Source organism: Dipodomys spectabilis, unplaced genomic scaffold, assembly GCF_019054845.1.
Source record: "Dipodomys spectabilis isolate Male_0828 unplaced genomic scaffold, ASM1905484v1 ptg000015l, whole genome shotgun sequence".
Classification (NCBI taxonomy): domain Eukaryota; kingdom Metazoa; phylum Chordata; class Mammalia; order Rodentia; family Heteromyidae; genus Dipodomys; species Dipodomys spectabilis.
The window spans coordinates 7,811,409-7,838,676 of NW_024870692.1; the positions used below are offsets into that span (position 1 = coordinate 7,811,409).

The 27,268-nt window shown below is 38.2% G+C and overlaps 1 protein-coding gene and 1 non-coding gene across 2 annotated transcripts in view; both read left to right on the plus strand.

Moving 5' to 3' along the window:
* The first annotated feature begins 2,273 nt into the window (after positions 1-2,273).
* LOC122096514 lies at positions 2,274-2,380 on the plus strand. Its single transcript, XR_006145325.1, has one exon. It is a non-coding gene; the product is annotated as a U6 spliceosomal RNA (small nuclear RNA).
* Positions 2,381-7,197: 4,817 nt separating this feature from the next.
* Positions 7,198-27,268, plus strand: part of Mtfr1 (mitochondrial fission regulator 1) — a 41,577-nt gene continuing 21,506 nt past the window's right edge. Inside the window, exons 1-3 of the mRNA XM_042665823.1 lie at positions 7,198-7,261; positions 15,444-15,586; positions 24,190-24,288. Of these exons, the coding sequence (XP_042521757.1) occupies positions 15,521-15,586; positions 24,190-24,288 (165 nt within the window). The 5' untranslated portion in view covers positions 7,198-7,261; positions 15,444-15,520. The remainder of the gene's footprint in view (positions 7,262-15,443; positions 15,587-24,189; positions 24,289-27,268) is intronic.

The window sequence follows — 27,268 nt, forward strand, 5'->3', positions numbered from 1 at the left end:
GGTGTCAGCCAGGGCTGCCATCATCCCAAGGCTCCAGTAAGCCTGTAAGACTGGATCATGTTCCAAGCTCAGGTCACATGGCTTTTAGCAATATTTAGTTCCCTACAGGCTGATGGATAGAGGTTCATTACTAGCTGTTGGCCAGAGGCTTCCCTCAGTTTCTTCCTGAGGGACATTTCTTCAGGCAGTTCATGGTATAATACTGGCATCTTTCAGACGGAGTAAAGCAGAGACCAAGCAAAAGCAATCCAGCCAGATGGAAGTTAGTCTTTTTGTAATGTTATCCTAGAAAAGATATTCTCTCATTTTTACTATAGTCTGCCCAATAAAAGCAAGTCCCAAAGTCCAGTTCATGCTCAAGGAGAAAAATCACACAAGAGTATGAGTGCCAGGAGGCATATCTTATTGTGACTGGAGACTACCTATCACAGAGATATAAATAAATAACTGAAAATCAAGGCAGTGATATATTTACCACCTTGTCTGCTACCAGATACAATAATGAAAAATATTCGAATAGCAATGAGCAAATTAGATACTTAGTGTTTGGTTTCTAAATACCATTCTAGGATCCCCTGGAGAAATGATTGGTTATAATGAAATGATTGGGCCAAGGCAGAAAATATAGATGAACCTGAGTATGTTGTGGTCCTAAAAAAAAAAAAAAAAGAAGATAGTTTTTAAAAAGCCAAGAAATATGAGCTACTCTTAAAAGCATTCCCAATGGCCAAGATGAAATAATTTGAGCAAAACATAAGTCATAATATAAGCTGGACACTAATGGCTCATACCTATAATCCTAGCTACTCAGGAGGCTGAGATCTGAGGATCTCAGTTCAAAACTAGCCTAGGCATACACATCTTTTAGACTCTTATCTCCAATTAAACAATAAAAAAAAACAAAAGTAGAGCTAGAACACCATACTTGGGGAAAAGCCAAGTAAGAGAGCACAGGACCTTGTATTCAAGCTCCAGCCGCAGCGTGCACACACACACGTGTGTGTGTGTGTGTGTGTGTGTGTGTGTGTGTGTGTGTGTGTATAACAACATAAAAATGTACATGTCTATATAAATAATTGAACATAAATAAGTAGAAAGACAAGAAAAATCAACTTTACAAACAAAATTCCAAATAATATATAAAGGTATTTCCCTTCAGGAATTAAAGTTTAATCTTGTATTCCCGTTGAGAATAGGGAGAAATGAGTGACTTTTTTTTTTTTAAAGAGAATATAGTAAAGGGATATAAATGATCTTGGTCATGGTCAACTTTTTCAAGGTTAATATCACCAGAATATGTTGATATCTGATATGACGTGATAAGGTAGGTGTTTCCTCAAACCCTATGACCCCAATCTATGGAAAAAAAGAATAACCTCAAATAAAGGAGTCTCTTATGAAATGCCTAATCAGTTACTCCTAATTGTTGTAATTACGAGAAGATAAGAACAAGAAAAGATTAGGAAACTTTCATAGACCAGAAGTGACTAAGGAGATATCATCCTTTCAAATTAATGACTAAATTCAAATGTGACAACTTTACATTAGTGAAACCTGAATAAAATCTGGCATTCAGGCAATTACAATGTACCAAAGCTAGCTATTTTGGTAATTCAGGATGTTAACATTGGGGAAAACTTGAAGGGATTACAGGAATTTTCTGTAAATGTAAAATTATTCTAGAAATATCAAAAGTATCTTACTTATCATTTAAAATGTGTTGTTCTGAATCATTTGGGTGGGGTCTTTTAGCTCTGACAGATAGAAATTGTACGTAAGGAAAAGATCTTCCAGTGCTGGAAATTCTGGGCCCTTGAGTGCCCAAAGTCTAGAGCAGACCTAGAGGGTTACAGTTTGAGAGCAAAAGGTCTATTTCTCCAAGCTTTATAAGCACAGACTTGTGGCTGTGGAACTCAGGTAGGAAGCTTTGCACTCTTGGCTTTAACCACTAGTAGTCCCAGAATTTTGGTAGTTACTGTAATTCTTGGCTTCCAGCAGTTGTGGAAAGCAGCAAATAGCACCAGCCTGTGCCTTGTAGAATTATAAACTCTTGTTTAGGCCCTGGGTATTGAGACCATCAGCCCTACAATGGCTAGTGTTTATACCTCCTGTGCTCAGGATGTCTGAAACTCTTGGTTCTTAAGGCTTATTAACTCTTTGACCCTCTTCTAGTGACCATAGCTAATAGTTTCTTACCTGCAGCTTTTCACAGCTTCATTTTCTCTATTCACTGTCATTTCTGCTCAAACTCACTTTTAAAATATTTTATTGTGGTGCTCACTTTGGCAGTACATATACTAAACCGGGAGTGATATACAGAATATTAGCATGGCCCCTGTGCAAGTATAACATGCAAATTAGTGAAGCTGGGCGCTGATGGCTCACAGCTATAATCTAGCTACTTAGGAGGTTGAGATCTAGGGATTGCAGTTCAAAGTCAGCCCAGGGAAAGGAAGGCCATGAGACTTTTATCTCCAATTAACTACCTAAAAACTGGAAGTGGAGCTGTGGCTCAAAGTGGTGGAGCAAAAGAATCTCAGAAACAGTGCTAAGAACCCTAAGTTCAAGCCCCATGACTGGAAAAAAAATTGTGAAGCATTCCATTTAAATTATCTTGAAGTAGTTGTACAAATAAGTTCTCATTCTACAAAACAGTCTATGAGTACAAAGTATCTGACAACATTGTCACCCATCTCTCTTGACCCATCCCTTCTCTCACGTTTTTTCTTTAACTGAGATTAGGTGATTGTATAAATTTCACATATTTCACAGTATTGTGGAATAGTGATACTTAAGAGTCGCAAACACATTTTAACTTTCACAAGGCAAATTGTCATTATCATGGTCTATACAGTTTGTGAATTCTATGAGCTTTGACAATACAGTTATTTTTTTACACATCAGGTGATGTTTACATTTGTTTCCTTTTGTTTAGTGTAGGCTATTCCCACTTACTCTGATCCTCCTCCTGGCTTCCCTCTGTTGTGTGCATTTATCTACCATAAATATGGTCTAGAACATGGAGTCATTTAGCAATGATATAACAAAATGGGTGGCTGTCCTTTGTTTCTTGAGTCCTATTACTTTGCCATATCTTCTTGTATTTTGGCTTTAGCATCCATATATTATGGAGACCATGTGCCGTTTGTCTCTTTGTTCTTGGCTTACTGCGCTCAAAATAATCTGCTCTAGTTCCATCCATTTCCCTGCAACTGCCATTATTTTGTCCTTTCTAATGGCTGCATAATATTCCATTGTATATAGGCACCACAATTTTTGGATCTACTCCTCAGTAGTGGGGTATCTGGGTTGTTTCCAAATCTTAGCAATTGTGAACAGTGCTGCAATAAACATGGAGGTGCATGTGTCTTTGTATACTGGTTCCTGTTGCTCAGGGTAGATGCCTAGGAGTGGTGTGGCTGGGTCATAAGGGAGGTCTATATTTACTTTTCTGAGCTATCTCTAGCCTGTTTTTCAAACTGGTTGTATTAGTATACATTCCCACCAGCAATGCAATAGGGTTCCTCTTTCTCTGTATCCCTTCCAGCATTTGTCGTTGGCTGACTTTAGGATGTGGGCCATTCTGACTTGGGTAAGGTGGTTCCATGTTTTTTTTTTTTAATAATAAAAAAATAAAATTCCTAAAAAGAAAAAAAGATATTATGGGAAGTTTCACACATATAGCAAAAACTAAACAAATAAATGTAATGAAGACTGAAGATGTAGCTCAATGCAAATTGCATGCATGAAGCCCTGGATTCAACCACAAGCACAGCATCTGGTGGTGTCCTACAATCTTGGGTTCCTTGCCTTACATATGCATCAGTCCAATCTCATGTATGGCTGCATATTTCTGTGTCTTCACATTGTCTACCTGTGTGCTTTTTTCTCTGGAATTCTCCAGGCACTCTTTTGACATACTATTGCTATCACTCTGCTGCTACCACTCCATTACTGCTTCTTGTCATCTCAGCCCACTCTAGCAATTATAAAGATCCAAAGTAGCCAAGGAAAGACCACTGGAGACAAGCTTTTTATTTCCCCCAATGCTGTAACACCAGTGAGTACCTAATAGCTGAGGATATCTCCCTACTAATTTACACAGGGTGCCCAATGATCTGCTTATGAGTTAGAAATGGGAATAGCAATGCTTAAATAGGGATACAGGTTGACCCATTGTAACAATGAGATGTACAAGACACTATATTGAAAAATGAACTTCACAATTTAGGTGGAGGGGGTTGTAGTTGTGGAGGTGAGAGGGAAGGGATAGTAGGGGAAAAAAAGGAGGTAACAATGCTTGATAGGAAATGTACTCATTACCTTGCTCATGTAACTGTAACCCCTCTGTACAGTATTTTTTACAATAAAAACATTAAAAATAAAAAAGAAATGGGAATGGCAAGGGTGCCAGTGTGTTTGGACCACTTATGTGCCTTCTGCTGAGCCAGAGAAGTACTCTAGCCTGGGTGGAAGTAGCTGCAGAGTCATCTACAGTTCACCAAGTCTTGTGATGACACAAAGTCTGGTTCATGGTTGGAACAGTATTTTCAGGAACTACAGTTGTGCTTTGGCAGTAAGCATCAATGGCTGTCATGTAGCTTTCTCAAAGCATCCATGGAGTGTCAAAGCACCTGTTGCTGGCAAGAGTGTAGTCTGTCTGCTAGGCTGATGGACCTTCACTCAAGGTAGTTGGGGTACCAGGGTAGGATCTAACAGCTCTCAATTAGGGACTCAAATTGTCCTGGTCCCCAACATCCTAGCTTATTTAAAGGAAAAACAAGCACTAAAAAGGGCTTTTATAATAAAAGCTAATCATTAGTATTAAGAGATCCAAACAGTGTAATTCCTTGGAAAGGCAAAATAAAGATTCAACAAAATGAACACCAGGAAATGGGTACTTGAAAGGGGTGGGGGTAATGTTAAGGGGAGAGGGGTGGAAGGTAGGTGAATGAAGAGAAAAAGTTGGGGAGAACGCAATAAAAAATTCAATATATGGGCTTGGAAGTGTGGCTCAGTTGGTAGGGTGAAAACCAATGAATTCTGATCTCAGATATAAAAAAAAAATCTGTGTATATCCTACAAAATTAAAAAAGTGAGGGTAAGGGTTGTGAGCAATGGGTGAGAATGTTGAAGGGGTGGCATTGTTCAAGATGAACTATACTCATAAACTGCTTTGTTGAATGATAACTTCTTTGTAGTGAATAATCAACAAAAGTGACTTAGCATTATTTAACGGTATTTTAACTGCTTAATATGTGTCCCACTGACCCAGGGTGAGGTGAGATGATTGGAAGATGTCTCCCCTACATTAACTTCTGCTGAAAGCATTTAAAACTGTCTTCTTTTTTTTTTTTTTAACCAGATACATAGTTCTAATGAAAGGAACTTAGCAAGCATTTGTGTCACAGCTTTGAGTGAGATAGCATACATGTTGGCTATGAGAATTCTTGGAAGCCATTCCACAATCAGATGAAATGACCCAAGTTCAATCTCGTCCTGATTCCAAAAATGTCGAGGGCCACTCCAGGGCACTTAGGATAAGGAAAGTGTAAAGGAAGGGAAGTAGGAAGTTAGGGGGGGGAAAGATAGGCCTTATACAGAGTGTGGTGCTCTGTAACTGCAATCTCAGCACTCAGAGGTGAGGCAGGAGGGTCACAAACTAGAGGTCAGCCTGGGTTACACAGTAAGAATCCTGTCTCCAAAAAATCTAGATGGAATGGCTCATAATTCCAACTATATATAATTCCAACTACATGGGATAAATATGTAGGAGGATCATGGTCCAAGGCTGACCCCAGGTAAAAACACTAGAGCCTGAGAAAGAAAAAAAACAAAAAAGCAAAAAAGGCTGGATGTGTGGCTCAAGTGGTAGAGCATTCATCCCAGAGTTCAAACACTATTGTATTAAAACCACTCCAAAACTCATCTTCATTTGCTGGACACTTTCAGGCACTTCCTTTTAAAAAGTAGAAGAGAACAGGAAGTGGCGCTGTGGCTCAAGTGGTAGAGCGCTCGCCTTGAGCTGAAGAGCTGAGGGACGGCGCCCAGGCCCAGAGTTCAAGCCCCACGACAGACCAAAAAAAAAAAAAGTAGAAGAGAACATAGGACCATGTGAACCGGGCTGATGAAAGGTAGCGAGCATTAGCAGCAAGTAGACCTTCAAAATATTTCAGAAGAAGCAGGCCACCTTTATTTGAAACGTTACTATTTGCCCACCTGTTTCGGCTCAGAGGTTCTTGCTTTTTCAGCAAGCCTAACACCAAGAACTCGGCCCAACTTTTAGTGTTTTCTGAGCCACCTTACAGACGGCCCCTTGTCCACGATGACATTAGACTACACAGGCTTTCACCTTCCTGTTATACTGAAGGCTCACTCAGGGTGTGGTTACAGGCTTTTGAAACCATCTTTGTACGGTCATAATGGGCACCTAACAAGCCCTTGTTGAGTAACTGAACTGAAGCAATGGCAGCTAGCGAGAGCCTAGGGCCCCCACAGGCAGAAACACCGCCCAGTCAGTTCTAGGATCAACGACCCTGGGAGGAGGGTAGGAGAGACCGCGAACCTGCAAGTCTCCAGAAAAGCAGGAAAATACTGATAGGCACCTCTCAGTGTTGATCACACTCCCACACATTGCCGTGCTGAATGCGGCCACACGGACGTGCGAGATGGCTTGCAAAGATAGCAGAGACTACTCACGCATGTGAAAAGCACGCGCTGCAAAGACGCAGACTGAACGGACGGTGGAGCTGAGGTCAGGAAAGGAAAAGCTTTATTCACGTCGAGCCACACGGCGCACCTCAGACAGACACACACATCCCGGATGTGAGGCCCGCTCCGGGAACAACTGCCGGGTGAGCGCCAGTCCCCGTCGGGCTCGACAAAGCTTAGGGTAGCCTTAAGACTCGCGGCTTTTGTCCAGGCTAGCCTCGGGACGCGGGTCTTCCTACAAACTTAGGGCACGAAAGCTTTTCCCCTGGGCCGAGCAGTGAGGGCACCAAAGCAAGGCCCGCGCGAAAGCACACGCCCCTCACGAGGTCCTGCGCGTGCGCCCAATGACAGCGAAAGGTAGCCGTGGGCGCCTAGGGCGGGGCCGGACTGGCTCGGCTCCCTACGCCCCACCTCCGAGTCCTAGCAAACAGCTCATTGGTCATCCTGGTCCCGGCTAAGGGCGGGATTGGCTGATTGACAAGCAACGTCCCGGGACGGCCAGTCTGGAAGCCTGAGTAGTTGGAGAAGGTGTTGGCTGCCGCGCGGCGGGGTAAGTGGGGCTTGGGGACTGGAAAAGCGGTTGGCAAGGCGGGAAACGCGGCAGCCCTGGGCTTGACGGCGATGGGACGTCGGGGTGACAGGGAAGGAGCGGAAGGAACCTGGTTCGGGAGGCCGGTGGACTCCGTGGGCCGTCTAGGCGTGTGCTCAGCCGAGGTGGCCGAGGGCCCCGGTGGGCCCGGAGCTGGGGCGGAGCTGAGGGGAGTCGAGTGCGTCGCCCCAGAAGGGCTGGGATTTGCTCGCCCACCACCCATCCGCCCACTCCTGTCCCTCGGGCGGGCCGACTCGGGAGCCCCCGTTCCCGCGCGGCGGCCAGGCGGCGGCCCTGTAGGTGCAGCGCCTTCCCCGGCCTCCAGCCGGCCTCGGGGAGTCCGGGAGGCGGAGCGACCTCGCCTGTGCGGGCGGCCTGCGAGGCGAGGCTTGCTTCACCTGGCCGGTGTTGCCACTCACTGTCCACCGCCTAGAACTTTCTCGTGTGCCGTCTGGTTATTCTCGGTTTACGTGTCGCCTAAAAGGGAACGATTGGCCTTGGAACACCTAAACCAAACGTCCTGGAAGTTGAACAAGGAGCATGAAGAAGGCAGTGGGTTCCTCACTCAGTTTCATTGGCGACCCATTCCTGGCCAGGCTTGCTTCCCATCTCTGGGCTATTTTTGGAGTTTATCCCTTTTGTTTTTACACCTCGGTCCTGATCGATAATCAGAACCCTTTTTCCCCTCCCTCTAATTTGTTTTGCAAAGAGGTCGAGTAAAACAAGGCTCACATTAAAGTGTAGACATTGCTAAACTACAGGAATATATAGGTTGCTTTACCTTGTGCTCAGGTTTTCAAAATTAAGGAAACACAAAGGTACCAAATAGTCTAGGCACTAGTGCTACACTTTTAAGCAGAAATTGTTATCCCTAAGGTCTTATTTACGGAATGCTTAGTGTGAATGGAACACATTTAAATTGTTTCTGCTTTAATTTTGACGACATTCCTGTGAAATAAAAGCGACTGTCATAGTGGACGGAAAAATTTTTTAGAGCTCACAAAATTTGTCTGAAGTTAACTGCTAAAAGGACTGGAATTCAGGGTGTTAATCTTGGCCTTTGTCATTGTAGAATTCATTCCCTCCCTTCCCCTTTTTGTCCCTGCCCCTCCCTCCCCTCCTTCCTTCCTTCCTTCTTTATTTTTTATTTTTTTATTTTTTTCTCCAGTCGTGGGGCCTGAACTCTGGGCCTGGGCGCTGTCCCTCAGCTCTTCAGCTCAAGGCTAGCACTCCACCACTTGAGCCACAGCGCCACTTCCGGCTTTTTTCTTTTTTGTTTATGTGGTGCTGAGGAATCGAACCCAGGGCCTCAGGCATGCAAGGCAAGCGCTCTACCACTTGAGCCACCTTCCCAGCCCCCCCTTCCTTCCTTCTTTCCTTCCTTCTTTCCTTCCTTCTTTCCTTCCTTCCTTCCTTCCATCCTTCCTTCCTTCCTTCCTTCCCCCTCCCTCCCTCCCTCCCTCCCTGCCTCTCTGCCTCCCTGCCTCCCTCCCTCCCTGCCTCCCTCCCTCCCTCCCTCCCTCCGTCCCTTCCTTCCTTCCTTCCTTCCTTCCTTCCTTCCTTCCTTCCTTCCTTCTTTCCTTCCTTCCTTCCTTCCTTCCTTCCTTCCTTCCTTCCTTCCTTCCTACCTTCCTTCCTTCCTTCCTTCCTTCCTTCCTTCCTTCCTTCCTTCCTTCCTTCCCTGTGTAGTCTAGGCTAGTCTCTGATATTCTTCTGTCTCACCCTCCCAGAGTGCTGGAATTACAGACATGTACCCCCGAACCTCACAGATTTTTACTCTAAAATGTATCTGAAGAATTGAGTATAGAACAACTGTGAAAAACTAATTTTTTTTTTTTATTGAGCTACAAATCTATAGTGGTGGGATGGGGCAACACCACATTTTTGGTTTCTTTGAAACAGAACATTAATACAATTTGAAGTTATGCACAAAATGAATAAATCCAGTTTCACAGATACAATAATAAGGTTTTTATTGTTTAACAGCCACTTAAAGGAAAAATAAACAGCACAATATGCCACTTGTGTAGGTATACCACTCCTTAGTAGCATTTGTCAAATACTGGATATTCCTACTGAGTGTTTTATCTGTGTCCTTCATCTTTCCACTGCTCCCATGATAGCATCTTCATCCAAATAGTGTTAGAGGAACTAGGAACTAGAGCATGGTTTATTTAGAGGACAGTAGAGAAGACTCTTTTTTACGACTTCTCAACTCCAGAAGTCTACCGACTAAGGTCAAGAGTCAGAACATAATAAGCAAAGAAGTAACACAATCAAATCCATCTCACAGAAAGTGAGCTTGCACTGTAAAAAATGGCTTCACCTGAGATGTAAAAGGATTCCTGGTTGACCTGATGAATATAAAGACAGTAGATGTAGGTAACTAGTGAATTAATGGAAGTAAGAGTTGGAAGAAGAAAACAGCCTGAAGAAGAAAAGGGAAGATGGCTGGTCATGGTGTCACATCTGTAATCTAAGCACTCAGGAGGTGGTGCAGGAGAATCATCAGCTCATGGCCAGCCTGGGCTGCATAGTGAGACTCAGTTTTTTGAGACAAGGGTTTCTTTGTTGTTTTTTCCTGTTGTTGGAGACCAGGACTTGAACTGGGTACCTAATGCTTTTGCTCATTAGCTGGGACTCTATTAGCTGAGCCACGCCTCCAACTCCTTGAGACAGGATTCTTGCTTTGTTTGCCCATGCCTTTACCCATACTGAGTTGTCCCTTTTATAGTCTTTGCCAGTTTGATTGGAAAACTAATAACTAATTGGATTAACATTTCTCCTTCCCCCTTCCCTCTCTCCCTTGTTCCTTTTTTATTTTGAGAGAGGGTCTCACTATGTAGCTCAGACTGGCTCCACACACACAGTCCTCTGGCCTTAGTCTCCTGAGTGCTGGGGATTGCAGGCGTATACCATCATGCCCAGTTGATTTTTCATCCTTTGGTTTGCAAGTACTTTATATTCTTAAGGATATTAATCAGTTATACTAAAATGCAAATAGATTTCTGACAGAAACCGTGAAAGTGGCAGTATGGCAAGTAAAATGAGATATATTATGTCTGGGAGTGCTCTTTTGGCTGATGTCTTAGGGACCAGAATGTGCCAGCCACCTTATGAACAATTCCTTCATTTATGATACTGAAGTTGTTAACTAGTCAAACTGCAATCCATTATTACCAGATAAATTGTATATAATTTTTTTATATCATTTACCAGTAATTTATGCTACCTGTTTTGATTCACATAATATAAAAGATACATAGGAAAATTAAATCATATTAACTTTCCATTTTTTGAAAAATACATATTTTAACACATTAGTAATAAACATTAATATAAAGCAGTATAATTAGGATTTTTAACTTTTATTATTTAAGGATGTCTTGTATACTTAAGTACTAATTTGATATGTAACATACACAGGCAGTAGACTAGTTTGCTAAGAAATAATTTTAGTTTAACAGAGATCAGTATTCTATTTATTTTAGTCCAGATCTCTTTGACCCCAATCTGTTTGGGCTCAGGTAGCGATGCAAACTACAGTTACTTACAGGAAATACACTGCACAGGGAAGGGCAACAACAGATCTCACAAAGGATATAGGGCAATGATCCAATAATATTATAAGGGTAGCTGAAAAATTCCTAACACCTGATGATGTAACTCTCATGTCATATGGTGGTGCATTACTCACTTGTTTTTAATGATACTGATATAAACAAACTGCTGTGCTGCAGTTACATAAAAGTAAAGTTCATGTAGGTATAAATAATATTGATCATGAGTGACTGGTTTATGCATTTTCTCTATTATACTTCTTTTCTTGAGAAGGCATTACACTTAATCCATCCTGTCTGTCTGTTTGTGTTGGTATTGGGGCTTGAAATCAGGGTCTTGAGTTTCTGCGTGGCTTTTGCACTCAAGGTTGGTGCTCTACCACTTGAGCCATACCTTCACTTCTGGCCTTTTCTTGGTTAATTGGAAATAAGAATCTCAGATATTTGTCACAACCATCTGGTTTCTCCTACTTATTTAAAAAAGAGATTACTGAAAAGTAATAATACTGTGTTATGACTGCAGCAACCTCATATAGACTGTGTACCATATTTTTTAATTGCATTGAGAAACTATGTTGAGTGATTAACCTATACATAGCATCTGGGTTTATGTGAGCATACATAATGAGCTTAGACTATATCCTCATTGTTAAGTATAAATGTATTTTTAAAGTGTATTTGAAACAAAAAAACTTGTGTAATTCTACTGCTCGGGAGGTTGAGATCTGAGAATTAGTTTCAAAGCCACCCTGGGCAGACAAATCCTATAGGCTCATCTCTGATTAACTTGTAAAAAGCTGGAAGTGGAGCTGTGGCTCAAGTTGTAGAGCACTATCCTTGAGCAAAAAAGCTAAGCAAGAGTACCAGAACTTGAGTTCAAGCCCCAGTACTGACACTAACAACAACAAAAAGGGAACACACTTTGATTATAGATATTGTTTAGGATGTGGACAAATTAAGTTTTTATAAAGTTAATTGGTTTAGATGAACACATTAAAAGAACATCCAGTTATACCAAAAAAGTCATGAATCAAGGTTAAGTATTTGAAGTTAGAAAATACTAGTTTGACTTTAAAAGTTTTCACAAGATTTTGTTTCTACTTCTTAGATTTCATTTACGTAATGACAAAAGTAAATAACCCCCCCCCCCCCCATGACAGCAGTGCTCTATTGACAATGACAGAAAAACAAAGATGTGCCTAAGTATAAAGAGAAGTAAAAGTAGCCCAGTGCAAGTGGCTTATGCCTATAATCCTAGCTAAACAGGAGGCTGCAATTTGAGGATCAGGATTTGAAGCCAGTCCAGATAGGAAAATCTGAGACTTTTATCTCAAATTAAGCACCAAAGAAGGAAGGAAGGCAGGCAGGCAGGCAGGCAAGCAATTGGAACTGTGGCTCAAGTGTTAGAACACTAGACTTGAGCAGAAGTGCTTAGGGACAATGCCCATGCCCTCAGTTCAAACCCTAGGACTCACACACACACACAGAAAAAAAAAATAAAAGTAGAGATCTCATAATTAAGCTACAGATACACTAATTGCAGTATTTTCATGTACTTACCAATCTTCTGTGTGTATACATGTATGTACATAGACATAAATACGTACGTTGCCACTGTTCTTACTGCTCTGTTTTAGTTTTCTTTTGGGTGATAACTGGGATTTAACCCAGGACTTAATATATAAGAGAAATGTGTATCACTGAACTAAGTACATTCCCAACCTTGCTTTTTAAAAAAAGAATCACACATACATTTAAGTTGAAACTTGTTTTTTAGCATTTTGTCTTTAATAAGTGTGAATTCTTAAAACATTTGTCATTTTTTGTTTTACTGGTCTTAAATCTAGGGTGAGTATATTGAATTAGTTAGTTTACGTTTAGATTGCCTTTTAACTTTTTTTGTACCGAATGCTTTAGTGAGTATTCTTAAAGATCTCAAAAACTAAAATTAATTCACATAGAAAGATATAATTTACTGAGTGTACCCCATAAGGCAATACACATAATTTTCAAGGGCCAGTAATTATTGCACAACATTATAGTAAATAGCATTATATCTTTGGGCCCACGTGCTGCATTTTTACTCAGTGAAAAATACTATTATCACATGCGATATTCATTCTCTCTGTTTCTCGCTTTCTCTTTTTCTTCCTGTGTTTTTTGACAGGGTTGTACTCTAGTTCTGAACTGAGTTATCTCAGTTAGTGATGGGACTCAGGCTTGTATTTTAATTCTTTTCAAAATAAAGAATAATACTTAATAATAATAATTAATAACTTAATGTAATATAATATAATATAAAATAATAATAGCTTAATAATACTTATAATACTAAAGAATACTACTTAATGTATTTACATAGGACTTCATAAAAATATAGAACTTCATCATGAAGAAACAGCCTAGGTTATTTTCTATACGATTATGTTATAGAAATCTTCACATTCAATTGGAAAGTCTTTCATTGGAAATAGAACCTTTCTTGCAAACTTATTTTAATTCTTTTTGGCAATACTGGGTTTTGAATTCATCAGAGCATCTCAGCTTTTTTGCAGTTTAGGTACATTATTTTAGTATGTTATTATTTAGTAGAGCAATACAGGAAGACTTTGGTCTTGGTTTATTGACTTCTTATGTCAGTGATAGAGGAGGAAATATAGCTAAGCTGGAACAAAAGATTAGCAGGAATCAGTTTAATATAAAGATAGAGAAATTATGTAGATAATATGGAGATAGAGTTAAAATATTGAAGAAAAATCAAAAGATGAAAACCTGTTTAATTTCTGTAATTATCTGTATGAATCAAATGAAGGTGGGAAAGATAGCAAAGAACAGAAAACAGCACAAAACTGTGGGACAGGTGGTTAAATTAATGAATTTTTACAATAGTGAAAGCTTGGAATAGTAGTACAGTGGAGATGAATATCTACTCTATTTTGGAGGAAGAATATAGTTATATTGTAGAAAAGGAAAGAAAGAAGGAATAATTGGCAATGTGGATGTTATTTTCTCAAATAGAGAACACATAAACAACAGAAGGAGGAAAGTCCAGTTTGGGATTTTAGCTTAGATGCACATGGGAAAAAGTAGAAAATGTCAAGTAATTAAAGTTAATAAAGTGGAGGAGAGAATTTATGACCTGTAGGACATTGATGTTGTGAGATTTGTGAAGTGAGGAGGCAGAAACCCAAGCACTTTGTTGGGAAGAAGGACAGGAGAGACACTGGAGGCGGGAGGGCAGACGGCACAATTACAGATCAATGTGTGACATTTATGTTGAAGAATCTTTGCCTAGGGTGACTTCTCTATTATCAAGTTACCAGTTGGTTATCTGCAAAGAAATAATGGAGAGGAAGTCAGATAGTTTTAGGTTCTGCCGCTGTAATAGAATATCTGAACTGCCTGAAGCTACAGGGTAGGTTATATGATGTCTGATCAGTGATGGAGTCCTTATTCTCTGATTAAAAAGTTCTGTTCCAGTTGTAGACCACAGACTACTTGTGTATCAATGTAAACCAGCTATATCACAAAGCACACTATATTTAGCTGGATTTGGGGGGGGGGGCAGGAGGAGGAGTTGGTTTTTATGTAGTACAGAAGTAGTGCATGGATTTAGATTCTGGTACAATTTTTACTCAAGATTATTCTTTCATTGAATTTATGAGACAAGCCAACCTTTTAGTTCTGTCAGGTATGTAATATGTGATGGGTAGGCGGAAGGTACTACAGAATGTAAAAGCATTTTGACTTTTGAACATCTGGATTCCTATTCATGGTACAATTATTTTCTTCCTGATTTTTATGTGGCAAGCAAACCCTGTTTGTTATTGCAGGTATATTCTTTTCCCAGATTCCTTTTTGTGAGAAATCATGAGTTTTAGACTAGCCATGTAAATGTACTTATAGGAACAGCATCTCAGGAACTGGTGAAAATTTTCTCGTTCTGGAGGAACTGTGAATTCTGTTACATCAGTGATAGCAGTAGTAGGTGCAGTAGTGTCTTAGCATAACCAATTCTGCTATAGTTGTTTATTTGTTTTGTTTTTCCTGTTGTACTGGGATTTGAACTCAGGGTCTTGTGCTTACCAGGCATATTCTCCTACCACTTGATCCACACTCTGCACAGCAGTTTTAGACATCTTTCCTGGCTATGTATGCTATAAATTAAGTCCTCTGAAGTTGTCTATCAGATGTCTTTTCATAAGTGTATTTTTATTTGAATTAGCCATAGTAAGATTTTTTCTAACTTTTAATTGGAACCTAGCTTGGTAAAAACACATCCATGAAAAATCTTGTAATAGTTTGTGTGAAAATGAACAACTCATGATGCTGGTTGGGGAAGGAGGAAGAGGGGAGGAAGTGACGGATCAGGGTTGCGTCGTAACCTTCAATGACCATATTAAAAGGAAACTTCCTTATGTAACTATCCTGATGTGAATAAATTACAGTTATTTAAATCAAGCTGATGAGCAAAATTTTTTGGGAGGGAGATAATTTTTAAAATTATCTTTAAATTGTACAAAGAGTTTACAATTAAGCATGTCAGTTACAACACATTAAATGCAATGTATTAAAATTTTCAGTGTGCTCTATGGATCATGTGCTGCCATGTATGCCTGAACTACCTGAAATGCAAATTTGGGAAGAATTTGCCATCTAAATGCTTAGCTGGATTAAGTGCCTGATGAGGATGGTTTTGCAACAAGTTGGAATAAGCATGCAATCGGTGAGTGCAGAATTTGTTTTTAAAGGGTAGGCATTTAGATTTTTAAGAACTTTTTTGAGAAAATGAAATTAATTTGTATAGGAACGATATTTGAATTCACATTTTAAGTGCTATTTAATTTGCATATGATTTAAATCAGAACTATGGAACTGGAGATCTTGTTATATGAAGTGACAGACAGAGAAAGTCAAATAAGTGTATGTTTTCTTTCACTTGTGCAGTCTAGTCCTTAACGACTGACAGGATGTGAAAAAAGTTCCATGTGGAGGGGTACAAAAGTGGGAGTGATTGGGCACTGGTAGCTTATGCCTGTAATCCTAGCTACTCAGTAGGCTGAGATCTGAGGATCGTGGTTCAAAGCCAGCCCAGGCAGGAAAGTCCATGAGACTCTTATCTCCAATAAACCACCAGAAAACCAGAAGTGGTGCTGTGGCTCAAGTGGTAGAGCACTAGCCTTGACCTGAAGAGCTAAGGGACAGCGCCCAGGCCCAGAGTTCAATCCCCATGGCCAACAACATCAAAAAAAGTGGGAGTGAAGAGGGTATGTGGGTGGTGGTGAGTATGATGAAAGTATTCTGTACACTTGTATAAAAATAGAATAAAAATAAAACCTATTCATTTTGTTCCAAGAAGGTGCTAAGGGGAAGGAGAAATTATAAAAGAAGATAGTTTGATTGGGGTTCATTGTATATGTATATGAAAACATCACAATAAAATCCTTTTCAAATAATGCTTAGTAATAAAAATGGAAAAAATACAGTGAATCTTTTCCCAGCATCTTGAATAAGGGAGTAATTTTATCAAATATATTGAAAAGCTGCTAATGTATTCATGTGGCCATTAAAAACAATGACTTTGTCCAGGCGTGGAAAATAGAATAAAAATAAAACCTATTCATTTTGTTCCAAGAAGGAGCTAAGGGGAATGAGAAATGATAAAAGAAGATAGTTTGATTGGGGTTCATTGTATATGTATATGGAAACATCACAATAAAATCCTTTTCAACTAATGTTTGGTAATAAAAAAAATGGAAAAAATACAGTGAATCTTTTTCCAGCATCTTGAATAAGGGAGTAATTTTATCAAATGTATTGAAAAGCTGCTAATGTATTCATTAAAAACCGTTAAAAACAATGACTTTGTCCAGGCTTGGGTATCTCATGCCTGTAATCTTAGCTACTTAGGAGGCTGAGATCTGAGGATCACAATTCAAGGCATGAAAGTCTGTGAGACTCTTATCTACAATTTACCACCAGAAAACTGGAAGTGGTGCTGTGGCTCAAGTGATAGAGCACTTGCATTGAGCTGAAGAGCTCAAGGACAGCATCCAGGCCCAGAGTTCAAGCCCCACGACTTACCAAAAAAAAAAAAATTGTTTAGAGTGAAAGATAAATCATGTCTCCTAAAATATGTAACAGTTAAGCTAAAAAGAAAAAAAAATGTATATTTTGATTGTTTTATGACAGAGATACTAGTTTTGTCCTTAATATTTTAATAAATATTTGAGATCCATTGTAAAGTTAGTAAAGAAACTGTGCCAAACACATTAGTAGAATACCCATTTGACATTTTCAAATTCAGTGTTTATTGTCTGTGACAAGGAATTAAGTTTTATTAAAGATACAAACAGGTTAATTGGTTTAATATGATTATGGTTCTTAATATACAACTTGACTTTTGTGTCTAAATTCTAAATTTTTTAAATTTCTCCAGGTTATACCTGTTTGGAGATATTAAGTAAAGAATCACTTAAAATTGTCTTTGTCTATAGCTCTTTACTTTTAAAATAATTAGCTTGAGTATATGTAATAGGAAATAAGTTACTGATAACTTCTTCAGATACAAGTTCATATGTTTTGAACTTCACTGAGTGCAGCTATACTACCATTCTCATTTATTTACCACTACTTGGCTACATAGGGTAGATTTAACATTTCAGTACTGATACCAAAACCATTTCTTTTCCTCTTGCTTCCAGAAAGAAGCTTCTGTTTTGTTTTTTTTTTCTCTTCCTCCTTCTACTTTTCCTTCCCCCTTCCACTTCTTTTCCATCTCTCTATGTCCTAAAAATTTATTTTTGAGGTACTGGAGACTGAACCCGGTGCCTTGCTAGACAAGTGAGTATGTTCCTAGCCCATTTCTACTTACTAATAATTTTAATAAGATGTAAACTTTAGTGGCAAGAATGTAGGTCCTGTATTTAAACTAACACAAAATTTATTGCAACTTTGTTTCTGCTAGTTATATTCTTCATCTACAAAAGAGGGATAAGAAGAATTGCTATTATATAGCTAGCCACTGGATTTAATGGCTAGTACCTTAGTTAATTTATATCTGGTAGAAATGTGATATAAGAGCCCAATTTCACATTTTTTTAGTGTGTTTTGCTACTTCAGATAGAAGGAGATGGCGAGTTAGTTTTGGAAAGAACATTTATTAGCAAGCTATAAATTATGAGGCAGCCAGTTGGTATGGGAGGAGCTGAGCAATGGCTTTCTCTCTGTCCTCTTGGGCCTGTATTCTAAGCTCTTTATCTAGAGGCTCCTTGGCACAGACAGCCTTTGGCTGCAGGTACAAGGGAGCCATCCACAGATTTATTGTGCACTGTAGGTGTTCATAATTCTGCAAATTTCTATTGCTCTGCCTACCATCTGCATGCCATCACAGCAATCTACTCAAGTACTTGTAATGATGACCACTTGCCCTCTATGGTACGGACTCCTGCTTCTTGGCGCTTTAGACTCTGCTCAAGGGCAGCCAGTGGCTCCTAATGTTTATTAAAGGCATATCATAACCAGACGTGGTAGCATAATTCTGGCTTTTTGGTATCTCTTTATCTCAAAAATAAAAACAGAAGAACTAGAGGTGGAGTGCAAGTGATGGAGCTACTTGCCTAGCATATATGAAGTCTTGGGTTAAATCTTCAGTATACAGCGGTAGGTAGGGAGAAGATAGTAACACCTTAACTCATTTAATATTCATGGACTCATGAATCTATTTTATAGATGAGAATATAGAAGCAAAAAGGGTCGATAATTTGATCAGTTTTATTATGGTAGTAAATGGATAGAGCCTGCTTTTAATTCCAGGTTTTTATGTTGTTGTAGCCTATGTTATCTCTTCATTGCCTTTAAAGAATTTTTTTAAATGAAGTTTGAACTTAGAGCAGGTCTCCATTTGAATCATGCTCCACTTTTGAACTTAAAACATATTCATTTATGCCCAAGCTTTTTTCCTCAATTGATTCTTATATTTATATCCCTAAGAAAAAATATTGTATAATTTGTTTATTTACTCAGGTTTTTTTTTTTTTTGGTAGAGTCTCACTATAACGAAGTTTGGCCTCAGATGTACTATCCTGCCTCAGCTTTATTGTGCTAGGATAACATGGAAAACCATCACTTACAGTTTAGCAAAAAGACCTTCTCTTATAGAAAAGATGAGTGGAAGCAAGCTGGGTGACAGTGACTCATGCCTGAAATCCTAACTACTTGGAAGGCTGAGAACAGGAGGACTGCAGTTCAAGGCTAGTGGGCAGAAAAGTTGGTTAGACTCCTTCCCATTCTATAGCTGGGCATAGTGTTGCGTCCTTATCATCCCAAGGTCCATAGGAGGCTGATTCTATCTAGGAGCATTGTGCCTCACCTGGGCAGAAAAGTCTTCACACTCAGTCTTTATAGAGGGAAGCTGGATATGGTGGCATACTCCTGTGATACCAGAAAGGGAAAAGTAGGTGGATTTCTGCTTAGGTGAATGCTTCAGTGGAAAGGAAAACCCTGTCCTTGAAATATCCAGTAAAATACAGGATTAGAAGTGTGGCACACAAGTCTAGCAAGCTCAAAGTTCTGAGTTCAAACCCACCCCTCCCCCAAAAACCTCTAGTTGTGATTCTTACTAGTTTTACTGTTTTATTTTGGAAAAGAAGTTCTAGAAAATCCCTAACTTTTATTAGCAATGTAGTAATATACAGGAATCATTCCTTTGTTTTCCTTGTGTATCTTTGAGGAAGAATGTGAATGTGACGAGGAGTTTAGAGTAAGGAAGAAGAAAATGAAGGGAGGTTTTAATAATCATTTAGAGATTTTGAAATTTTTAGTTTTATCTATCTTTCCCTCTACATCTCTAACATACATTTTTTTATTCTTGGCTCTTTGAAATTAAAAATTTATACATTATTGGATCATAAGATATTTTTTCAAGTCCTGGGCTTGAATTCGACCTGGTCACTGTCCCTGAATGCTTTTTTGTTGTTGTTCAAGGCTAGCACTCTACCACTTCAGCCACAGCACCACTTCTGGCTTTTTCTGTTTATGTGGCACTGAGGGCTTCATGCATGCTAGGCAAGCACTCTACCACTAAGCTACATTCCCAGCCCTGGATCATTTTGTGTGTGTGTGTGTGTGTGTGTGTGTGTGTGTGTGTGTGTGTGTGTGTGTGTGTGTGTGTGTGTGTGTGTGTGTGTGTGTGTGTGTGTGTGTGTGTGTGTGTGTGTGTGTGTGTGTGTGTGTGTGTGACAGAGACAGAGACTGAGAGACAGAGAGACTTGTACTGTGCCCTCCCTTTCACTGGGCTTATTGTTTAGGGCTAGTCACTACTGCTTCCCATACACCTTTATTTCCAGACTTTTGCTGATTAATTGGAGGTAAAGATGTGGATGTGTCTACCTAGGCTGGCTTTGAACCTACATTCTCAAATCTCAGCCTCCTGAGTGAATAGGATTATAGGCAGGAACCACTGATGCTGGGCTGATGTCCTTAAAATTTTTGATTAATTATGTCAGGCACCAGTGACTTGTGCCTGTAATCCTAGCTACTTTAAGAGGCTGAGATCTGAGGATAGTGGTTCAGAGGTAGCCTGGGCAGCAAAGTTTGTGAGAATCTGATCTCCAACTAACCAGCAGATCACCGCAAGTGGAGCTGTAGCTCAAGTGATAGAGCTTTAGCCTTGTGCAAAAAGCTCAAGGACAGTGTCCAAACTCTGATTCAAGCCCCAGGATCTGTATTTTTGATTAATGGTATGAGTTTTAATTCCCCGAAAAAAAATGTTACATAAGCACAGAAATTGCCATGTAATTTCAAGATGTGTACATACAATTAAATTTATAATTTCTCTTGCTGGCTATTTTCTCTTAAATAATATAGTTTATAACAAATGAATTACCACAGAGAACTTGGTGTGATTATCATTGATGAGACAAGATGACAGCTTCAGATTCTAGCCTTACAAATCAACACTTTGACAATAGCATTTCAGTGTTAAAAAAGAACAAATTGCTTGCTTGTTGTCATCCTCCTCCTTGCTGTCATCACTTTCAAACACTGTTTCTAAATGTTATGGACTGTCATTACTAGAAACAGGCTCATTAGATTAGAGCAATTTTTATAGATAAAGTATATTGTTTTATTTAGTTATTGTCTTAACTGAATTGTCTTAATTCTTAATGAGTTCAAATGATGTAGTAATGACAAGTTTCTCCCTGCCTTTCCTCTTACATCTAAGGAAATATTGATGACAATTTAACTTTAGAAAGAGTCTAAATCAATATACTTACAATGTAGCCTTCAGTGCCCAGATGATGACCATGTGTTGTTTCTTCGCAGCCATTTATAATATCTCCTTATCCATGAGAGTAAATAGGAAAGAGTAGAAAAAAAGGCCTAGTTTTAGAGTTCCTGGAAGTAAGCTACTGTCCCCTTATTGTTTTCCTGCTATCCAAATCAGATCTTTGCTTCATGTTTCCTGGTGTCTAGCATTATGCAATTCACAACAGAACATTATGTTAATCTACTGTGTGTGCTTGAAAAAAATAATCATATAAGCAATCTGTTCTTTTCCTTCTTTTAACTTTGTAGGCAAAGCCAAAATAGTCTAATTACTACTTATAATTAAAAGCTAAATCCTTGGCCACTTCTCTTTTTATCAGGCACCTGGTATTTTGTCCTCATGATATTAAACAGATGGAAAGATAATAGTGGAAATTTAACCCTGAAGCTTACACAGTAAGGAATACTAAAAGGTAGCAGAAGCATTAATACTTGACCTTGGCAAATCCTAAGTATTTCTTTGTGAGTTTCTTGTCTTCTTTGTGATCAGGCAAGAGCTTTGTTTCCTGGAGAGGAGGAAGATTCGCTTTAGACTGTAATTGTCACGTACGTAGTGATGGACAAATAGCATTCCATGTCTCTTACATCATAGGACTTTTGACTTGTGACTGAATAGAAGACAGAGAAATGACTGAATGGGTGTAGTTACTACTGCCTTATGGATATATTAAAAAAAAGCAAGACCTATTAAAATGTATAAGGTAGAAAATTTGCTTACATATTGTGTATTTAGAATTATTTCCCTGTGTTCATTGAGGTGGGATGGGGTTTATATTTATTCTGCACAACTGTGAAGCTTCAAATTTTCTTTCAGTCATGTGTCTTTCCACTTCAGTTCTCACATTATTAAGACTCTGCAATAATCTGTGTGTGAATCTGCAATCTGTGTGTGAATCTGCAATAATCATTGGTGTGAATGATGTTTTGCTCTCAATTTCAGAGTAACCTTTCCCTCTTAAATTCTTTGTACAGTATTTATATTTTAATTCTTTTTTCTTTTTTTTTTGGGGGGGGGGGGGTCCGGTCGTGGGGCTTGAACTCTGGACCTGGGCGCTGTCCCTCAGCTCTTCAGCTCAAGGCTAGCGCTCTACCACTTGAGCCACAGCGCCACTTCCGGCTTTTTTCTTTTTGCTTATGTGGTGCTAAGGAATGGAACCCAGGGCCTCAGGCATGTAAAGCAAGCGTTCTACCACTGAGCCACCTTCCCAGCCCCGAATTTTTCACTTTTTTGTCAGTCGTGGGGTTTGAACTCTGGGCCTGGGCGCTGTCCCTCAGCTCTTCAACTCAAGGCTAGCACTCTTATCATTTGAGCCACAGCACCACTTCCAGTTTTCTGGTGGTTTATTGGAGAGAAGAGTTTCAAGGACTTTGCTGCCCAGGTTGGCTTTGAACTGTGATCCTCAGATCTCAGACTCCTGAGTAGTTAGGATTACAGGCATGAGCCACCAGTGCCCAGCTTATATTTTAATATTGATATCCTCCTATCTTTCTGCTGACCAATTTTCCAGTCTGTTCCATTTTTTTATTTCATTTCAAAGGAATAACAGTTTTGTCAATCAGCATAGCCACTGTAGTACTATCTAGTACTTTCTGGAACTTTCCTAGGTCAGAAACCTTGTATATATGATAAAAATTATATAAAAATTGGGGCAGATTATAAATTATAACCTCAGGAACCTTTGATTCATATTAGTATCACTAAATTGAATTTGTTTGCTAAAATTTAAGTACTCAGATTGCATCTGTGCTCATTTTCTACATTGTCTATACTATTGGAATGGTCTAAGGTCTAGTTTGAGTTAAATGTTGGAGCCACCACAATTAATGATCAGTTGCTTGGTTATACTATAATTCCATTCTTTAAATTAGAATGGTCATGGAGTAACTTTAAAAAGGGAATGGTGTTCATTATTCTGAATCTCTACTTAGATGATTTTGTATTTGTCTTTAGATATAACTGAGTGTTAAAGTTTGATGAATTAAGTATAATAGCCATGTTCTCATTCCTTTCTTTTGACATTGCTTTTAATAGCACACTACCTTTCTTTACCTTTCTGTCCAGGCTTTCAGGTGTAGCATTCAAAATGGATAGTTTTTAAGGAAAGATCATATTCTTGGGGAGAAGTTCCAAGGTACAATTTGTAACATTTAACATTCTACATGTGTGTTATTTTGTTCTTTTAGCCTTGGGGAGTTTGTTTTTGTCTTTGCTGTAAGTCTAGCTTAATATCCTATGTGCATTATTTCATTGGAAAGGTTCTCATTAATACCACTACTAGCTGACTTATTTAGCATCTTTATATGCAAATTAAAGACTAGGCCTCCAAGAAAATGCAGCAGTGCGTCTGGATTTCAGCCTTGCTCATCCTTGGTCAGGTGCTCGTGTGCAGCAAATGACATGCTTGACACAAATTCTTATTCTGAGCTAATTTGAACTAATTTTAAAAAATTATGGCAAAAGTTGCTTCTATTTTTAGATGTTATTAAAATTCTAAGACTAAAAATGTTGCAGAACAGGTAAAATAGTGTTTTCTTTTCAGAAGCGTTAAGCAAACCTGCTGAAAGTAGTTTTTGTTCCTAGTAGGGTTTTATTTAAGCATGTTTATTTTTATGTTTTTATAGAGTAATTTATATGTAATCTTATAGCTAACTCTGTTTATTCTTATTTACTTCTATTTTTTAAGTGCCACTACTAAGGCTTGAACTCAGGATCTTGTGCTCTTGCTTGACTCTATTATAAGTCTCTTAGATTTGCCTGCCCAGACTGCTTCAAATCTGGATCCTCAGATCTCACCCTCAGGAGTAGCCAGATTTATAATTGTAAGCCATTAGCATCTGGCTATTATTTAATTTTGCATTGAAAAACACTAATTTATTTTTATAACATTCTGATGCTGTAATTAATATGTTAGCATGTCATGCATTTAATATCCTTATACTTTGTATTAACAATTTTAAAAGTCTTGTACTTAAACTTTTGCTCTTTTCCTTCTTCCTCAGGTACTTTGGTCTGGAAAGCCATATGGTTCATCTCGAAGTATCGTAAGGAAAATTGGTACTAACTTATCTCTGATTCAGTGTCCAAGAGTTCAGTTTCAGGTATTATATATTTATATATTTCACATTTTAGTGTTCATAAGTACATTGGAAACATAAATAGCCAAGATGGTTCTAGAAATGCTTCATTGTTTTTGAATCTTTTTCCTATTGATACTGCTAAGAGGATTAACAGTCAAGTCTAATTTTAGTTCCTCTGTGAAGTGATTATTCAAGATCTGTAAGACATTTATCCTTCTTAAAAATACATTTGAAGATTTAGAAGCATTTGGTAAGCAAAGCAATGGTTAATTCCCTGGTGACCTCAGACATAGGCCTTCAGGTAATTCAAGTAAAACCATTATTTTCTTTAGTATTACACTTTGCTCTTTGAACAGCCATTTTGTTCTACTTTGTTCTTAGAGATGTCTCTATAGGAGCCATACAAGTTGCTTTCCTCCATTATTTATTTCAACAGTATTATGTAGGATCTGTTACTTTAGCAATGGAATTGTAAAGATAACAAAGTAATTGTAGTTTTCTGAATGAAACGACAGACCCTGAATTAGGAGTGCTTTTGAATGCTAAAGTCTTAATATTACTTCTGGTGCTGAATTAGTAACAACTCTACTCTTTGGTTAGAGATACTACTATTTTATTTGTGGTTATTGTAGTATGCTGTTTCTATAGTGTCAGACATACATAGCTTTGTTCTTATTTTTCAGTGACATGACATAGTTCTTATTTTTTAGTAATTCTCTATGACAATACGACAAAGCATTTTGATTTAAAATTCAACAGATCACAGTGAGTTTTAAATAATAGCTTAGCATGAGAAAATATTTTAACTTATTATTTGGAAAAATACCTTTTCATGCTTATTTGATTCATGTCATACTCATTAATAATGCTTCCTGGTATATAGAGGTTAACATTTATTTCTTAGTGATGCAAATTAGTTTTTGTTCAGGTTGACTAACGAAGTTGTTCATTGCCATGTCCATAATTCTGCTTGCAAATTGACTGGCTAAACCTTTGTATATCAGTACAATGACAGATTAGCATTTTTCAGGATGTACTTTTATCAACTCTAAACTTAAAATGATCAAAATGAAATTTGTGGTAAGTTTCAAAGTGCAATTTTTCAGAATTCATTTTATTTAGACATGAATAACTGCTTTATGCCAACATCCTTTAAATATTAAATAAGGCTTACACATTTTTTTTTCCTTATTGCTTAGTTTTATTAAAATTTTCTTTCTGATGCTGAAGCTGTAGCTCAGTGGTAGGGTGCTTCCCTAAATATGTGGCACCCTCTGAAACCTTGGATTTGGTCCTCAGTAGCCCCCTAAATGTGCTTCTGTCACCTCGTAGCTTTAGAATATGCATTCATGTGGCTGGAGGCATGTAAAAGATACAGTGATATATAAGACTTGCTGCTGCAACCCAAATCTGCCTTGACAGTCAATGAACTAAAGTGCCACAGCCACTTAAATTACTTGAGAGGATTCTCTCTCAGTGTGATTATCAGTTACTGGAAAAAAAGGGCATGAATAGAAAGAGTATTAGATTTAGTACAAGAACTGCATTAGAATAGAGACACTAACATTAGATGAAAAGTTAGGTAAGAAAAAGATTGATGACCTATTTGAAAATGTAATAGAAGACAAGTCATTTGTTCATAATGAGTCTTTTGCTTCTAGATATACATTGTTCAAAATTCAATGCCAAAATTATTTTATCTGCTACTTAGAGGTTTTAAATCTATGATTAGTCATCTACCTTTCTTTTTCTTTTTATGTTTCATCAGAAATAAAAGTATAGTCTTAAAAAATACAGAGGATGAACTGTAGAGTAATAATATTGAAAAATAGTTTTACACTTTCTGACTCATTTAGGTTCTATTGATAAGGAATATATCTTAGCTATCTAGGAGTCCAAAGTGATAAATGCTGTTACGGAAAGTTACGGACTAGAGAACCCCTCCTAAAGCCCAAAGAGATGGGCAACATTATGAAAAAGCTATATTCAGGAGACAGAACTTGAAATTAACTTCATTGAGTTGAATATATACCTATGGTTAGTTCAGAAACAAGAATTAAGTATACAAAACCAGATTATCCTGAGTGATTTTATTGTCTTTTAGAGGATTGAACTGTGGAACTTCTTATTTTTCTTACTTCTGCTGATTTTCATATCTTTTGTAGTATATTATCAACAGTCCATTTTGTTACTGTCAAAACAGTTTCACCTTTGAAATGTTAATCTTCAGTATATTCCTTTTAGACCATAACATTGACTTTCTCAGCTGTTCCATGTATCTCTCATCATAAGAATCCTGAGTAAATGTTAGGTAAGACCAACAACTTTGTGTTTTGTTACATGAGATGATACATGAAAGTCTTGTGTATCATAACTGATACCTAGTAAGTGCTCTGCAACACATGCTGGTGATGATTTTTATTATTATTATTATTGCTGTCATGCAGAACAAAACAGATTAATTTTGTTCTGTTTCATAAACTCGCTGATTTTATTTACAGGTTGGATTTTTGCATATTTATAAGGTTAATATGTCAGAATACAGATGAACAGATCTAGTTATACTTTCATGCAGTTAATAGGCATAGTGACATGTGCTGATTAAAGTGAGGAAATAAGTGTGAAAAAATATGTAAAAGGCACTTCATAAATGACCCTTTTATTGGAAGATCTGCCTGTAACTTCATAGGTTTTATTGGCTTACCCTGTGCTTTAGTTAGTGCTAGGAATTAGTTGCTACATTGAACTCAAAATAGGATTTTTAGGCCCTTTCCATGTACTTTGTTTGAATAAAAACATCTTTCCCATCTCTTTCAATGCCTTTCACATATGTGCATTTTAACTTTGCATGTGTTCATTCAACTCAATTCATTGTCAATTCTGTGACAAATATATTTGGATATCACCGTCCTTTTAGAAGTAGGAACTTGGATCATAACAAACTAGAACAGGTTCTTCTTTGTCTCTTAGATTCATGATACCAAAAGAGAATTTAGATCAT